This window comes from Ambystoma mexicanum, chromosome 8 (assembly GCF_040938575.1).
Source record: "Ambystoma mexicanum isolate Mex_15411 chromosome 8, UKY_AmexF1_1, whole genome shotgun sequence".
Taxonomy (NCBI): domain Eukaryota; kingdom Metazoa; phylum Chordata; class Amphibia; order Caudata; family Ambystomatidae; genus Ambystoma; species Ambystoma mexicanum.
This window is the reverse complement of record NC_090929.1, coordinates 1502061577-1502079921: the sequence shown is the minus strand read 5'-3', so window position 1 is coordinate 1502079921 and position 18345 is coordinate 1502061577. Positions and strand designations below refer to the sequence as shown.

Below are 18345 nucleotides of genomic sequence, written 5' to 3'. Positions count from 1 at the left end.
GGATTAATGTATAGAAGGGGGCTGGCCAGTGCACCTTTTGCACTGCTGTCCAGCCCCCTGAAATGTGCAAGTGACCTTGAGAATAAGGTGACCTGCACATTTCTTAAGTGAAAATGAAAAAAACTCATCTTCTGCCCTTTTTGAATTTGCCTCCATTTTAGAGGATCTGCCCCAAAATGTTATGAATGGCAAGTACATATTTAGATTGTTTTGGAGCAGTGCCACCCCTGCAAGATACATTGGCAAGGCTCTGGAACCACATTTATTTTCATTTAACAGAAGCCCCAAAACAGTAAGGCTCAAGCACCAATAATAGCCCTTAAAGCACCCCAGCTCCTAGCAACACCCTGCACAGCAAATGACACTTAATATATCTGTTTCTAACAAATGTAAATCACAAACACAAATAGTCTTCTACAACACCATTAGTTGAGGATTTCAATTTATTACAGCACATTAATGACTCAAAGTTACAACACAGTTCCTGATGGTTCTTTAATTATGCTGTTAGAAGAAACTTGGGTAGTGCTGGAAGCTAATGTACTACATGATCTGGATACTTCCTTATTCAGCCAGTAAGAAAACATCTGTTTGAAGAGGTGGTGCAGGGTGTGCCAATATTAGCAGACAATCTCTCTGCATCATATTTTCCGCTGCTAATGAAATGTTTTTGACAATATCTGCAATTACATCGAGTAACAGTAACACCTGTAATTTAGAGGTGTGGGAAACTGAAAAAGCTGCAGTGCCAGTTTATATAAAAAAAAGATTAGTTAGTTAAATTACGAAGTACAATTTCACATGGAAAAATCACTACAATGGAGGTTTGTGTGTTCATGGAATAGAGATGCGTCCAAGAACTCATTTGAAGGTTGTTATTGAAAAGATTTAGGATAAAGGGGGTTAGGGAGCATGCATACAAGTAACCCATTATTTAGAGCATGCCGCTATAGTGAACGGTTGTCATGTGCAGGAATCAAATATAGGCATAATGCCAAAACCCCAATTTTGCAAATCTTGGGTTGCACCCGACTTTTCTGTGGTTTAGCTTTCCTCACATCCATTATTCAGTGTTGTGCAATTAATATATCACCTCTAGTGCAGTGCAGCTTTTCCGTCAATGGCGGTGAAGTCAGCTGTGTGTGCAAACAATGTCATCCTTTGGATCGCCATAGTAATGTGATCCTAGGCAGCAGCCTACTAATGCCGGTCTTTTGGTTCTTACAATACATATCATAACTTGCTGTTGCTCAGCTTGGATTAGCGACATACCAAACTATGCATGTAACATTGAGGTAGCATGAGCACAAAACAGCATGCAAAGAGCACAGCTGACATGTTATAACTGCTCCTTTAATAGTCTTCTTTCGCTTTCACAGGCTGGGTGAAACACTCCTTCTCAGTTGAACAACTAGTGTTTGAAGGTCTTTGTCAGGGATCGCTGTGGTCACCAGACATTCTGTAGCAAACAATCTGACTCCCTCAATGTTATTCTCCATCGTTGAGGACTGCTGGAATTTTAGCCAGAAATAATTATGCGTTCATGTATGGCACACAAATGCAGTTTTTAGATTTCTCAAGGCCACAATGACATAATAAACAAGCATTGGCAAAGCCAATTGTTTTGGCGTTTACTATTGTACTTTGCATTTTGCATTTATAGGCAACAAGGTGCAAGGAGGAGACGGCAAAGTTACAAAGGAGGATGTGATAAGGGTGCGGGTGAGCAAGTCAATGAAAAGGAGAATGGGGCAAGGGAGGAAGCGATTGGAGAAGGTGCCATCGATGATGAGCAAGAGAAAATATAAGCGAGAAAGGTTGAGAGTAAGAGGGTAAGAAATAAATCCAGATTGTGAGAGGAAGGATGAGAGGGGGTAGAGGGTTGGGGTGGGGTGGGTGGTTTGTAGAGAGTGTTCGGTGGGTGGGGTAGAGAGAGTGCGGTCAGGGTGGGGGAATGGGGTAAAGAGTATGGGCAAAGTGGGTGGGTGGGGTAGAGAGATTGGGTGTAGCGTGGGCATGGGCTGGGTGTAGAGAGGTGGGGTAGGGGTGGTTTGGGTAGAGCATGAGTAAGGGTAGGGTGAGTGATGAAGTCGGTAGGGTGGATGGCGGGGTAGAGACAGTGGCAGTAGGGTGGGTAGGTGTAGAGTGGGGGTAGGGTGGGTGGGCGTAGGATGGGTGGTTCTAGAGAGAGTTGGGGTGGGGTTGGTGGTGTAGAGAGAGTGGGGTTGGGGTCAGTGGGGGTAGAGAGAGTGGTGTGAATGACCAAGGACCCCTGGAGCGGGGGTCTGTCAGACTCCTGGTGTGTCATTTGTGTATGAACAAGCCTGAGTGCTTATTATTTTATTTTGGTTTCAGCAGACATTGGTTAGGGGATACCCCACCTATTGGCTTTGGTAATACTCCAGAGCTCAAGCATGCAGGACTGCTGTGACAGCGGTTTGGGAGCTCTATGGGTTACTGGGTGAAGGCCAATTGGGCCTGCATCTTGGATCTAGATAGTTTGTGCTGGACAGAACAATGGGTTCTTATGCATCGACATAATTATTTCAGGGGGGCGGTAGCCCTACACTCATTGTCTCAAGAGGTGGATACTGGATATTGTCAGACAAGAGTGACAGTCCAGGAAGGAAACAATCACATGGGAAGGAGGATCCCGGTGAACACTGAAGATGGACTGCTAACAAGAACAATTGGGGTTACTATTAAGACAGGAGGGGTGGGAAAGATCAGATGGATGTGATGTCAAATGGATGGGGCCAGACCATCAGGGTATATAAGCGGAAGGCAAGTTGGATGCTGGTTAGGTTAGATTAGGTGGTGGGCTAATTGGGTGCTGTCTGTTTATTCGGTTTGCATACTTGGTTTGCATAAATCTTCTTGTGTTGTAATTCTCTACCCGACTATTGAGTATCCTATTTGATTCACGTTGATTGAGGGTGACCGCAACACAGATCCTATTGTGCTACATTGCAGACCTCTGGCTCTGGAGGACCTCCGTCTAGACACCCCCATTAGCGCTCAACATGATAAGGTAGGACACTTACTTTCAAATCTTCAAGGGGGTTTCCAGAGAAGAATATTGGGGCTGGTGAAAGTGCATGCAGGGTCGCACGGGGGACCAAGAGTCCCGATTGGGACTGGGAAATGGACAACGCGGGAAGGGACTTTTTAAAGGGTATGTAGAAATGGGATGGACATTCTGGGCAGGACATATTGTATTGTTGGTAGCCTTTGGTTTTGTCACTATTGAGATTCTGGTGATTTTCTCTTTTTTCTATCAAGAGATTAATTTGGAAAAACATTGAGGTCAGAAGCTGATGGAAGGTGTGATTGAAGCTGGAATTAACTTGGAATGGGATATGGCTTGCAATGAAGTACAGGACTACCTGAACACCCAGCTAATGTCGATTGAAGATGATGTACGACATAATAGTTGGACTAGACTGTTGAAAAATGATTCTGGAATATCAGCCCGACTTTGGCAATGGAGACATTTCTTAAGTACAGCAGTTGGCGCTGTGAAGAAAAAGAATGTGTATTCAGTGCACATGGGCCAAACAGAGGACAGTGAGCCCTGGCCAGACGATTACTTCCTGAACCGTGTGCGAATTAGTAACTCACCATGTAGTATGGGAAGTCAAGCTGCCCAATGGTGCCTCGAGGTACCTAATCGATGCCCCGGGAATGACCCTTAATCTATGGTTCAGTCTAGGATTGAATTGGGGATTATGGCCTTTCCAGCCCCCTTGCATTGTCTGAGTAAGTCAGGGAATGGACATATAATTTGAGTGGGGAACCAAGTGTGTTGAGAAGGTGAAGGGGTCGGATATAGTCTGTCACAAAGGAGGTTATTCTGAGATTAGGATCGTTGTGTAGAATTGATGGCATCACCAGAGTCAGATGTGCATTTTAAAATCCAAACAAGCACTAAGCTTGCGGTTTTCTGGCCAGTGACAGAAAAGAGAGTAGTAAAAGTATATGTTGAGTTTTTTAAAGGATGGCTGAAATTGATACGTCATAGATTTGTGGAGCATGGAACAAGTTACTTACCTGTAACTCCTGTTCTGGGTCTTGCATGGATTCACATGCTCATGAATATTCTCCATCGTCAGGCTGGGAATCCTCAGTAAAAAAGAAAAGCTGTTTTGTTTTAACTTGAAAACTGCTTGTCTCCTCTATAACCAATCACTGTCCTCTGGGTCATAATGCCACCATGCAATGACAGTCGTCTCCCTAAGCTCCACCCCTGGTGGCCATCTTCAGATTTGGTAGAAAATGTAAACTGGCAGTATGAACCAAGAAGAGCCAGAGAGGGGAAGGAGGGAGGGTTTGTATATGAATGGTGAACAGGAGTCACAGGTAAGTAACTTGTTCCTTCTCCAGCATGGGATCTGGCATGGATTCAGATCCTCATGAATAATTATTTATTTATTTATTTATTCGGATTTTTTAAAGCGCGCGATCAGCCCGAGAGCATCGTGGCGCTGTTACATTCCAGAAGACACTTGTCTGGTTGAACAGAGTAAAGGTAGATTAGGGTACAGGCATTATGAATTACAGACTATGCATGCGTTTTGGGTTACAGTCTGTGCATGCAAGGTGATATTTACAAGGCATTACGTTTACAGTAGCGTTATTTTGTTACATTGTGTTTGTTACATTTTCGTCAGCAAAAGTGTTTGCGGTACAGCTTGGGTGGGGGTGGAGCGCGCTGGTTATGTAAAGAGTTTGGTTTTGAGGGCCTTTCGAAAGGATAGTAGGGATGGCTCGGCTCTGAGGGAGATGGGAAGGTCATTCCAGAGCTTGGGAGCTATGTGTGGGAAGCCAATGCCTCCAGCTTTAGCTCTTCTTATAGAGGGAACTTGGAGTTGGTTGTCATATTGGCTTCTTGTTGGGCGGAGCGTGGATTTCCTGTTTATGGTTTCTGATAAGTATGATGGTGCAGTATGATTGATACATTTGTGAGTGAGGGTGAGTATTTTGAAATTGATCCTTTCCTTGACTGGAAGCCAGTGCGCGTCTCTCCGGGCCTGAGATACATGGTCGGATTTGGGGATGTGCAGGGCAGCGCGGAGCGCATTGTTTTGCACTATTTGGAGCTTTTTTAGATTTTTTGCCGATGTGCCGGCTAGGAGGGCGTTACAGTAGTCTAGTTTGGCTCCTATGGTAGCTCTGGCGATGGAGAGGCAGTTAGGCGTGGTGAGGTAGGGCTTTATGGCAAGGATGAGTTTGGTGGTCATTGCGGATGAAGAGGAGATGGCATTGACTTGTCTTGTCATAGAGAGTGTGGTGTCCAGGTAGACTCCTAGTGTTTTGACAGCAGTGGAGACCGGTATGATGATGTTATCAACGGTCATGTGAGAGTATTCTTTTCTGAGTCTGGAGAGAGTTTCGCTGGGTGCTAGGATGATGATCTCAGTTTTGTCTGCGTTAAGGCAAAGACCATTGATTGCCATCCAAGTCTGAATTGTGGAGTAGATGTTGATGAGAGCTTCTGTGTCTTTGACGTAGTCTCCAGAGAGTGGGAGTAGGACTTGAGTGTCATCGGCGTAGTTGGTGTAGGCTATGCCGAGAGCGTCCAGTAAGTCAAAGAGGGGTTTAGTGAAGAGGTTGTAGAGGGTTGGTGCGGTGCAGGAGCCTTGTGGGACTCCACAGCTTATGGTGGTGGGGGGAGCGTTGGCCTGGTCAGAATAGACTTTCATGGCCCTGCCTTCAAGAAATGAGGTGATCCAGAGGGTTGCTTTGTGGGAGAAGTGGGCTGCATTGGAGAGGTGAGATGTGAGGATGTTATGGTCGACTAGGTCGAATGCTGCGGACAGATCGAGTAGAAGGAGGAGAGCAGGTTTGCCTGTGTCCATTATTTTGGTGACTTGATTTTTCAGGTCTAGAAGGGCAGTTTCAGTTCCATGTCCTTTGCGGAATCCGGATTGCCTTCTGCCAAGGATGGCGTAGGTTTCCAGGTACTGCTGTATTTGGCTGTGGGCGGCTTTATCAAGGATTTTGAGGAGGAAGGGGACGGTGGTGATGGGGCGATAGTTGTTGGGGGAGGTTGGGTCTAGGGATGGTTTTTTTAAGAGGGGGCGGACCCAGGCCTCTTTTAGGCAATGGGGTACCGAGCCTGAGGAGAAGGAGGCGTTGATGAATGCTGTGATGATAGGTGTGAGGGCTGTCGAGCACTCTTTGATGATGGAGGGCGGGCAGATGTCACCTTTGCACGTTGAAGGTTTGATGTTATTGAGTAGGGTAGAGACTTCTGGCTCTGTGACTTCTCTGAAGGCAAAGAGGGGTATTTCCGGGCATGTGTTGAGGGGGGGTGCGAGGGGGGTGCGGGGCAAGCGTTGAGTGCTTTTCATTGGGCTGCAATTTTGTCTTGGAGCATTTTGACTTTACTAAGGAGTGCTGTCTGGATGCTTGAGCACCAGGCTTCGTCCTTGGTGATTTCGTCGGGGCTGGATTGCGGGGAGGTGAGTTCTTTGAAGATAGAGAATATTTCTCTAGATTTGGAGCTAGCTTTGGATATTCTTTGATTGAAAGATTCGAATTTGGCTTTGAAAATGGCGCTTTTATAGGACCGTGCAATTTCTTTGAACTCGTCGAGGGAGGCTTGGTTGGGATTGGATTGCCAGTTGGTTAGGGCTTTCCGTTTTTTGAGTCATATGACGGCTAGTTCTTCTGTGAATCAGGAGTTGGAGTGCATAGATTTTTTGGCTTTTTTTGCTTCCAGTGGGGCAATTGAATTAATGGCTTGGGCGAGGGCATTATTGTAGGTGTTGGCTAGCGAGGTGGGATCTTGATTGAACGGATGTTTAAGTTCAGGGATATCAAGGAACGGGGCCAGGTTAGTGGCGGTGAGTTTTTTTGAACTTCTGACTTTGGCGGGGGGGGCGTGAGTGGTGGTTTTGCGAGTGGGTGTCGTAGGGATGGAGAACTGGATGAGATAGTGATCTGTCCAAGGAAGGGGTGCAATGGAAGTGATGGATGATAAGCAGTTGTGATCTGCTATCCAATCAATGGACCGTCCTTTGCAATGAGTCGGGCTGGTGATTTTGTGATCGAATCCCATGTGGGAAAGATCCTTTGCCAAGAGTGCGGCAGTTTTATCCCTGGGATCGTTTAAGCCAAGGTTAAGGTCACCAAGTAGGATGGTTTTGGTGGAGTGTTTCAAGTTACTACCTATGATTTGAAGAATTTGCTTTTGGTATTCTGGGGGAGAGCCTGGTGGTCTATATGTGACTAGAAGGTTGATGGTACAGTTAGGGGAGAGAGATAATTTGGCGTAGAGAAGGTCGGCGTTGTTGTCCCATTGTTGGTCACACAACCTAATGGAGAGGCAGTTTTTAAAGATGAGGGCTACGCCCCCGCCTTTGGAGGATTTACGGTCCTGTCTAAGGATGGAGTAGTCCTGGGGGAGGGCGAGATGTATGGATGGGTTGGAGGCCTCATGGAGCCATGTTTCAGATATGGCAAGTATGTCTAGTTTGTGGCTAGTAATGAGGTCATTGATCTCAATAGCATGGGCGTGAATAGAGCGTGCATTGATGAGTGCACATTTTAAGGTGGGTTTGCCTGGTGGTGGAGGCAGAGCGTTGGTTTTCAGGGTAGGTGATGTGATGGTGGCCTGAGTGAGAGAGAAGGGATGAGGTATGAGTTTGGGGGAGGGGAGATGTGGGATATGAGCGTGGACAGGTTGGTGTGAGTGTGGGAGAGTGATGTGGGTGCGGAGGCTAAGCTTCGAGTTCCTGTTGAAGGTGGATGGTGGAGAGTTGCGAAAGGTGAGAGATGACTCGGTGCGGGTTCTTAGTCTGTGTCTCCTAAGGGGGAGACCGGGTGGGTTGGAGTCACTGTGAGGAGGTGTGATATGGTGTATAGTGGTGGAGGTGGAGTACATGATGAGAGCTGATGGTCTAGGCTCTGGAAGGATGAGTGGCGGGCTAAAGATGGAGCAGAGAATGAGAGCGCAGAGGGCTGGGTAGGAGCATCGGAGGAGGGGCGGATGTGCGGAAGTGTGGGTGGCTGGGGGAGTATGCATTAGAGGTGCGTGTTTTAGTTACTTGTGGGGTAGGTGAAGCGGGTCCGCAGGCAGTGCAAACACAGTCAGGGCACAGTCAGGGGAGCATTATCTGTGGCAGGTAGTGCTCGCACAATCACGAGTACAATCAGGGGCGCTATGGCAGGCAGTGCTGGCACGGTTACGGGTGCGCAGAGGTTGGCAATGCAGAATATGAACAATGTGCAGCAGAGGTAGTTAATACAAAAACATTAGGCAGTTCGAGTACAATCAGGGGCGCTATGGCAGGGAGTGCACTGTTGCACACATAAGGTAAAGGAGTTTGGTTGAGTATGAGAGACTCGGTCCGTTATGTGATTATAGATCTAGAAAGTTAGCCTACTCACGACTTGGTCCACTGAATAAGGCGAGTGGGGTTTTTCGGAGGCGGCTAGTACGGCATGTGACAGGCATAGGACAGGCCCTTTTGCTCGGCCCTTCGGCGAGGAGCTTCCGTGCTCCGGCTTCCGCCTATCGGTGGCGGTGTTGGGCGGAAACGGTGCGCCGCAGCCAATCCGATTCTAGGAGAGGCTGGTCAGGCAAATGCACCCGAAGATGATGCAAAGGACGTGGCGGCCATTGACCGCATTGATGGCAATGGAGGCGATGGGCAGATTCACACGGGGCAAAGGGATAGAGGTATTCAGATACCTTGATATTGCACAGCAACTTTGCAGGGTGCAAGTGGTGAAATTAGAGCAAGGTGACCAACAAGGTGGATGTTGACGGCGAGACTCAATATTGCAGTTCCGATCGATACCTGCAGATCCCCATATGCTGGGCTGGTCTCGTGGCGCTGGAGAGGAGGCTCCTGCCTTCCTCTCCCGATGTGGCTGCAGCTGTAGCTGTAGCAGGCATAGGACAGGCCCTTTTGCTCGGCCCTTCGGCGAGGAGCTTCCGTGCTCCGGCTTCCGCCTATCGGTGGCGGTGTTGGGCGGAAATGGTGCGCCGCAGCCAATCCGATTCTAGGAGAGGCTGGTCAGGCAAATGCACCCGAAGATGATGCAAAGGACGTGGCGGCCATTGACCGCATTGATGGCAATGGAGGCGATGGGCAGATTCACACGGGGCAAAGGGATAGAGGTATTCAGATACCTTGATATTGCACAGCAACATTGCAGGGTGCAAGTGGTGAAATTAGAGCAAGGTGACCAACAAGGTGGATGTTGACGGCGAGACTCAATATTGCAGTTCCGATCGATACCTGCAGATCCCCATATGCTGGGCTGGTCTTGTGGCGCTGGAGAGGAGGCTCCTGCCTTCCTCTCCCGATGTGGCTGCAGCTGTGTAATATGATTAATATGATTACACAGCAGTACATATATACACGGTAGGCAGCAAGGCTCGACAGAAGCAATATACTTACCCCTGGAGCAGACTAACCTCAAACACACAGGTTGGCCGACTCAGGACTCCTCCTTGGAATCCCTGTCCATGCAGTAGAATCTCGTGAAGGTGTGAGTGGACATCCACGTAGATCCCTGCAGATGTCGAGGAGGGGAACACCAGAGACAAACGTTGTGGTTGCTGCAATGGCTTTGGTGAAATGGGTTCTCGGCCGGCATGGAAGAGGTCTGTTGGCCAGACAATGACAGTGCATGATGTAGCCGGAGAGCCACCTGGATATGGAAGCCCTATGGAAGCCCTAAATAGGGCCTTCCCATGATTCACAGGCCAAAAATGCACAAAGTTGAGATGTCTTCCGAAAGTCTGTTGTGCGTGCCACATAAAACTTCAAGGCATGAGCAACGTCCAATCGAATGCAACGTCCCTTCCGCCAGGGTATAGAAGGATTCGGGAGGAAGACTGGTAGAAGCAAAGGGTTGTTGAGGTGGAATTCTGAAGGGACCTTTGGCATAAAGGTGGGGTGAGTCTACAACACCACCCTCTTAGCTTGTAAGAACAAGTATGGCTGCTTGCAGAAGAGGACCTTAATCTCCCCGACCAGCCTGGATGAGATGTTGGCCATTAGGAAAGCTGTCTTCCACGAGAGAAACTTCAAAGGTGCTTGATGCATCGATTCAAAAGGGACCCCCATGATCTTAGTCAAATTCATGTTAAGCTCCCAAGCTGGAGCAAGAGCCTTCACTGGTGGAAAAGTCATGAAGAGGTCTTTAAGGAACTCCTTGATGAGCCTCTGCGACCACAGCAATGGTTTGCCAGGTGCTCTGGTGTAACGGATATGGCAGCCAGATGCACCTTGATGGAAGCGTGAGCCAGGCCAGCCTTTGCCAGGGAAAGCAGATACCGAAGGAGCTACATAGCCATGATTCGCAGCAGCATGATCTTCTAAGTCCTGAACCACACTGTAAAGTGTTTCCATTTGTGGCCGTAGCACACCAACAAAGCGGAAGCTCTGGCCTTTGCCAGGATCTTCTTGCACTCCAGCGGCAGGAAATATTACCCAAACTCTAGGGCTGCAGGAGCCAGGACGTGAGGCTCAGCGATGACGGGTCATGGTGCAGTATTGATTGTCTTCTCTGGAGAGAACATTTGGAAGTGGAGGCAGCCGGATGGACGGGGCCACCGACAGACAGAGCGGGTCCGAGTACCAGATCTGCGAGGCCACGCCGGAGCGGTGAATATCATCGGGCACTGACATAGTCCGAGTGTGTTGATCACACGTAGCAGGAACAGAATAGGCAGGAAGGCATATATGAAAAGCCCCTCCCACAGGAACAACAAGGCATCCCCCAGGCTCCTCGGCTGAGGAAACCTGCTGGCGGCAAACGTCTTGCACTTGGAGCTGGCCACCGTTGTGAAGTGGTGGATCTGGGGCTGACCCCACTTGCGGAACAGAAGGAATACTTGATCCTGACAAAGCTCCCGCTCGTGGAAGGACTGCAGCTCCCTGCTGAGTGAGTCTGTGATGGTGCTCTTGGTGCCTGCCAGGTGAAATGGGATGAGGAACATGCCCTGAAGAATGACCCAGTGCCACAGGGACTGTGCTTCCCTGGAGAGTGCCGGGGAGTGCATCCCGCCCAGTTTCCAGATGTAGAGCATGGTGGTGGTGTTGTCCATGAAGATTCTCACCACCTTCCACTGCAGTTGAGGCTGGAATGATTTGAGGGCCCAGAAGACTGCCCGGAGTTCGAGGACATTGATGTGAAAGTCTTTTTCCTCTGGGAGCCTCTGGCATGCGACTGTCCGATGTGGGGCCCCCACCCCTCCAGGGAGGCATTCGTGGTGACTGTTGCCTGGTATGGTGGGATCTGAAAGGGGGAACCTTGTGTGAGATGCAGGTGCACTTCTCATCATCATAGAGCTCAACAGAACTTCTGGGTGAAGGTGATATTGTTTGTCCAAGCACCCGTGACCTGCAGCCAAAGTCAGTCAAGAAATTCCTGAATAGGCCTCATCTGCAGCCTGGGGGGACAGCAGGACATCTTGCACAACAGTGACTTCATGGCCTGTACTGCTGCGGATTGCACTGAGAAGTGCTGCACCTTCCCCAGGATGGCTGTCACCCTCTCCTCCGAGGGGGTAACCAGGTATGCGACTGTGTTGAGATGGGCGCCCAGGAATAGAGCATTCTGCGATGGTTCCACGCAGGACTTTAGATAATTGACGGGAAATCCGAGCTCCGTCAGCAGACAAATGGTCTCCACTGTGTGCTAGTTTGCAGTGCATGAGAGCCAGAGCCAATAAGCCAGTCGTCCAGATAAGGGTAGAAGTGGATGCCCTTGAGACATAGATGCGCCTCCACTGGGACTAAGCACTTTGTGAAAACCCTTGGTGCCGATTTTAGGCCGAACGGCAGGGCCTTGAACTGATAGTGCCGTCCCTGGACCACAAACCTCAGCAATAGCTGCTGTTTTGAGTGAATGGGGACGTGAAAGTGAGCGTCCTCCATGTCTAAAGTCACCAGGAAATCCCCTTCTTCCAGCTGGTCGAGTACATGCTTCAATGTGACCCTCTTGAACTTCAAGTATTTGTTGACACGCCATAGGTCTAAGATCGTCCGCCATCCTCCTGACTTCTCCCGTACCAGAAAGTGTCTGAAGTACACTTTGGAGCTCCAGAGGTTCTGAGAGGCCGTCTCTATATTGCCCCTTTCCGTAACAAGGACTGAACCTCCTGTAGTAGCTGAGCCATTTTCAGTTCTTGACAAGTCACTGGAGGAATGCGAGGGCACCTGTGTTTGAACTCCAAGGTGTGCCTTTGATGAAGAGCGTCCAGCACCATTTATCCGTGGTGATCTACTTCCACTGGTTGACAAAGTTCGCTAGCCGGCCGTCCACTGGGGTGCGAAAGTGGGTGCCTGGGTCCACGGCCGGTTCAGGCCTGCTTGGGGGTCTGCGTCCTGGCCTGCAGGTGACAACCACACTGACCTCTGCTGCCAAAGACTTGCGAGTGGCCCCTGTAGTCTTCCTGGGTGGTTGTCACACTCACCTGGACTCTGCAGGACCGATGGATCTCTCGGGTGCCCTCTTCCTGCCCCAGGTAGTTTCCTCCCTGTTCTGGATAGGGTCCCAGCCTGGTAAAGGGCTAACCTGCTGGTACAAAAGAAGGTATCAATATAATGGTCCTTTGGGTATCCCAAACATCCCCCTCCCAGGTTCCCTGGGTGTGCTCTCCGGGTGTCTGTGCTAGGCTCACCTTAAGACTAGTTTAGTGGGCTCTCCATCCTGCCAAGGTGCAGGGGCACTGAGTATTGGGTTGATTGGAGACCAGTTACTTCACTAGGTCCTTTGATCCTTTGGTTCTGGATTGCCAGGTAAGTTCATTTACTAGAGTCTCTAGCAGTCCATTCGGATTTGCTGTAGGCTGCTAACTAATGTGCGTGCTGATAAATGAGTTCTGCCCACGTGTCTTTTGGTTCGGTGTCGGGTTTGTTGAGTGCAGAAAGAAACCGTGAGATACGGAGATACCGGGACGCTGGAAAGGCTTGCAGTGCTTTGGCTGAGTTTGCAGGGCCAGGTGACTTGGGTCGCGTAAGTATTAGGCGGAGCTTCCTTGTCTGTGAGCTTTGCGCAACTAAAACATGTAGCGCAGCTTCTGCCTTACTTAATTTTATTCGCCTTTTCTTTTTGCAGGGGCCGGAGCAGTAGCACTGAACGAAAACTCCTGCTGCTGATGTCCCGCGAGCTGCGTGAGCTGCAACCAGGAGCACCGTCTGATTCAGATGTTTGTGAGCGGGGCCGTGCTGAGGACGGATCAGGTAAGTGCTGGTGACGGTGAATGATACGCCGCTGAAGACTAGATCCGGAGCTGCAGTGAGCGTGTGGGTACAGAAATCCCACGAGGCATGAGTTGAAGGTTGGGCGTGGCTTATATAGGCAGCCACGCCCAGAGACTAGACCGCTGCAGTCCAAGGCTAACCCTCCATGTTGGGTGAACAGGAAATTGAACCCTTACTGGAAGTGTGCCTCAAAACAAGTTATAGTTATCATTGCTACAGGGTTTTACCCTAAAGGGGATGTGCGAAGTTACTGGGAAAGTCTTACATGTCAGGCCCTGACCCACATAGCCCTATTTGCCGGTTGCCTACCCTTCTAAGGGCTAGCGAGAAAGAGTGCCTAACTGGTGGCCCAGTACCCATGACAGTGGTAGAGCAGGAGGGTTGGTGATAAGGTGCAGAGTACCCCTTGGAGGACCTGCCTGATTTCCCTTTTGAGGAACGAAAGGACGATGATCTCCTCTGTCTTGGTTTCCCAAGAGAACATTCCGTCTCTATGTCGGTCTTAAACGATTGGAGTATCTCGTCCACAGCCTATCCAAATTGTCCCCAACAAAAGGCCTGTCCACCACATTGGACTGTACATCCGCTCTGAAGTTCGTGGCATTCAGCCAACCTTGGCGTCCGAGGGCCACCCCATTGCCCATCTGGCAGTAGCCTGAGTCTCCAATATCCAACGCTGCCATCTCACCCTCCTGGAACAGGGTCAGTGCATCAGCTTTCTTGTCATCCGGCAGAAAGTCCAAGATTGGCCTGAGCTTATACCAGAGATCACGGTCGTACCGGGACAGGATGGCAGCCTTGAAGGTAGAGGCCACGAAATAAATGATGCGCTTCCCCACTACATCAAACTTCTTCCCTCCTTGTCCGGGGGCACCTTGGACAAGGACAATAGGTTCGACGAGTGCTTCCTGGTGGTGGCAAACACCACAGAGTTTGGAGAAGGCTGCGATCTAAAGCACCTGAGAGCCGAGTCCGGGATCCTGTAGTTTTTCTCCAGTCTGTCTGTTTTGGACAGAACAGTACTTGGCGTCTTCATCAGGGCCGAGCCCTCCTCCCAGATGTCGTTCAGCAAAGGGACTGACATGACAGTCGTCCGTGAGGACTCCCTGCGTTGGAAAAGAAAACCTTCCTTCTTCTCCTCCAGCACCAAATTGAAGAGTGGATGCACTTCAGATCATGGCATGGAAGGAGCCAACCTCGTCCGGTGGCGATACTCTGGCTGGCTCATCGGCATCCAGTGGTTCCCTGTCCGCTGGGGCATAATGATCATATTTATATGTATGTGTCGCTGTAGCGTCCGTATCAGTACCTGTGCCGGTGTTTGGTGTCTCCTCCACCATCAGGCTCAAAGGCCTCATTAACGCTGCTGGGTGCGGATGTGCTGTTTGTCATCTCGGCCTTGAATGGCTAGGCTGTTGCTTCGGCCTTAGTGGGCTAGGCCTGGGAGGACGTCCAGCCAGAGTCGTAGGCTGGCTGAGAACTGGCCCCTGCACCGGGGCTTCCGGGTACCTCTGCTGTATCTCTGACATCAAGGTGTGGAGAGTAGTAGGAATGTCTAGCGACATATCCCTGTCCTCGAACACTTCTTCGAAGGAGCACACTCATGGGACCGGCCCGTCCTGGACGAAGCATGCCTGTGCCCAGAGGCCGAGTCAGAGGCCTTCCCCAACTTGAGTCAAGCTGCCAACCTGTGATAACAGTCCTTCGTCTTTGTTGGAAATCCACAGCAAATCTCACATCCATCCTCATAGCGATCTGGATGCAGGCAATATGGATATTTGAGGTGCCGATCCTCGTAGACTTTCTGCAGTCCACATTTCGCACAAACTTTGAAGAGACTCATCTTCTCAAACATCGTCGAGGTGCAAAGTAGGCCCAAGCCTAGGCCTTCCTTGAAGTGAAGAACTAGCAATGAAAGCAGATCTTCGCCGGCAATGGGTCCCCACTGCCGGTAGTCGATCAACGGTGGAATAAAGTCGGAGAAAGAAATAGCAAATTTATCCGATGTACAGTAAAAATCTAAAGATGGCCACCATGGGTGCAGTTTAGGGAGACGACTGTCAATGGATTGGGGCAGTATGACTCAGAGGACAGTGATTGGTTACAGAAGAGACAAGCAGTTTTTAGGCTAAAGCAAAACTACTTTTCTTTTTTACTGAGGATTCCCAGCCTGACGACGGGGAATATTCACAAGCATGTGAATCCATGCCAGTCTCCATGCTGGAGAAGTGGTAAGACATGTTACTAACATGACTAAGTTTACAGGTTTTAGAAACAGTTTATAACCGAGAGAACCTTACAGATATGTGGTGCAGGAGATGTTTTATGTGCAGTAAATCAGGACGTAACGGAGCAACCATACATTATCACTACAGTTTGCCTCATAGTATTTTCTCTTCTGTTGGCAGAGGTGGTGTGCTGCTGCGTGAAATGCTGCTGCCATTCCAGAGACATTTTCATAAACAACAGACCTTGCAATTCGCCTACTCTTAGGTCGTCCCCTGACCTAAGCCCATCTTTTGCCCTAACGGAAGTGCAGCAGGAGACTGTGATTTTACAGATAGAACTGGGGCAATGTTTGGAAACTAATGATGAAGAGTGTGTTTAGTATAATTAATATCAATAGCAGTAGATGGTTTACCCGCACAAATGAAAAGCGGGATTGGACCATAGTATCAGTAGTAGATAGAATTCCTGGTACAAAAGAAGAACCAGGGAATCAGGGGTTCAGATTAGAGAATAGTTGCAGTAGAATAGTTGTCCAGTTAGCACAAAAAGGAGGTCTGTGAACATCCAAGGACCCCCGAAAGGAAAGGGGATAAGATTTGAGGGGTAAAGGATTGTTATGACGATTTGTGATACTATGAACTGGAAGGAGTTTGGGAATTATATAAGACTGATGTGTCATTTATATATGAACAATCCCGAGTTTTTATTATTTTCTTTTGTGCCCCAACTATTGACTTTGGTAATACTCGGGGAAAGTGGCCACCAGCCTTGTTTACAGGGTTCATTATTTATCTGTAATTTAGAGTGGCATATGTGGTCCTGTTGACAAAAGTGGCCCCTCTTGCACACAGGGCCAATAATACGAGATTTGCAGGTGCCTTGATTTGGTGATCAAGGAGATTGGGAGGACCTCCTGTGCAAACACACAAAAAAGTTCTACGTAAAGATGGTGGTTCTTTAGAAAAGTTCCTCCAATGGTAGATTCAAATCACAAGTAGAAATCTCACATAGTCCGTTCATGTGATGGATCTAGCTAGTTTGGACTGGATGGAACAATGGGACCCTATGCATGGCCGGAATTATATCAGGGGGCAGTGGCCCTGCACCGATTGACTGAAGAGGTGGATACCGAATATCGCAATACAAGAGCGACGGACATAGAAGGAAACCATTATGTGGGAAGGAGGATCCCGGTGAACACTGAAGACAGACTGCTAACAAGAACATTTGGGGTTATTATGACGACAGGAGGGGTGGCAAAGGTTGGACGGATGTGATGTCAAATGGATGGGGCCAGACCATGAGGGAATATAAGGGGAAGGCGAGTTGGAGGCTGGTTCGGTTATATTGAGTGGCAGGCTAATTGGGTGCTGCCCGTTTATTCGGTTTGCAAACATGGTCTAAATACATCTTTTGCGTTGCCCTTTCTCTACCCAACTATTGAGTCTCTTATTTGATTTGATTTGTGTTGATCTTGGGGTTAGTGTGGGTGGGGGTAGAGAGAGTGGGGGTATGGTGGGTGCATGAGGGTAGAGAGAGTGGCGGTAGGGTCGGTGTAGAGAGAGTGGTGGAAGGGTGGGTAGGGCTAGAGAGAGTGGGGGTAGAGTGGGTGGGTGTGCATACAGAGAGTGGGGGGGTAGAGTGAGTGGGGGTAGGATGGGATGTTGGGAATAGAGAGGGTGGGGGTCGGGGTGGTGCGTGAGTTTGGTAGAGAGGGTGGGGTGAGTGGGGATAGAGAGGGTGGGGATAGGGTGGGTGGATGTAGAGAGAGTGTGGGCAGTGTGGGTGGGGGTAGAGCCAGTGGGGTAGGGACAGTGAGAGTAGGGAGAGTGGGGATCGGGTGGGTGGGGTAGAGAGAGTGGGGGTAGGGTGTGTGGGTGGGGATAGAGAGTGGCGGTAGGGTGTGTGTGGGTAGAGACAGTGGGGGTAGGGTGGGTCGGACTAGAGATAGTGGCGGTAGGGTGTGTGTGGGTAGAGACAGTAGGGGTAGGGTGGGACGGGGTAGAGATAGTGGTGGTAGGGTGGGTCAGGGTAGAGACAGTGGGGGTAGGGTGTGTGGGTGCATGTAGAGCGAGTGGGGATAGGGTGGCTGAGGTTCGAGAGGGTGGGGGGTTTGGATGGGTGAGTCGAGGTAAAGAGGGTGGGAGTAGGCTGAGCAGGGTTAGGGTGGGCGACTGGGTGGGGGTACATGGAGTGGGGTGGGAGCCTCAGGAAGACAAAAACAGCTCTGCCCAATTGCCTACGAAATAGCCCAAAATTAAATCACTGCACAGCTGGGAAAAGGAAAGCCCGGCACCCCACTTGTTTCTTACAAAGATGCTGATTGAAGTGAATATTGTTAGGGAACTTCTCATTGGTTAGTACGGAGGAGGATTTTGGAAAGTGATTTGGAAGTTTCATGTTGTGGCTTTGCTGGCTGCTATTCTAACCAGATATTCTCAGTTCCGAAACCCCATTCCCTGTCTCTCTACTTGAACAATGGTTTCGGGAATTTTGTGGCGCAAGCACCACAAAAACTTTCCACTGACAAAAATGGTACATGTTGCGCACAATCCAAATATTTCTAAGCTTAAATTATAAATGCTGCCTTTCTGATTTTCAATTTTACTCTGGTCCAGATGTCAGCAGCAGCCTTTTGGTCCACAACAATTAGAAGTGTTGGTGGTTGCACATTCAGCCTTGTTTCGTTGTACCCATTCAAATGGATCAATTATTATTTCCTGCAAAGAAAGAAAAACATGTTAAATCCAATAGATTTTGGACGTCATACATCTCAAATGCCTAAACAATCAAACAATACATCTTGCCATCATATGCATGGCATAGTAGCCATATGGTAAGGTATAACTATGGTGAGGTGTAAACCCGCATGTGTAGCTTCTGTCAT

The 18345-nt window shown here is 49.2% G+C and overlaps 1 protein-coding gene across 1 annotated transcript in view; it reads right to left on the bottom strand.

Annotated features, from left to right (window-relative positions):
- Positions 1 to 425: 425 nt before the first annotated feature.
- The window catches only part of AS3MT (arsenite methyltransferase), a 1233739-nt gene continuing 1215819 nt past the window's right edge, over positions 426 to 18345 (bottom strand). The window contains exon 11 of the mRNA XM_069611692.1: positions 426 to 18178. Coding sequence (XP_069467793.1) covers positions 18080 to 18178 — 99 coding nt within the window. The 3' untranslated portion in view covers positions 426 to 18079. The remainder of the gene's footprint in view (positions 18179 to 18345) is intronic.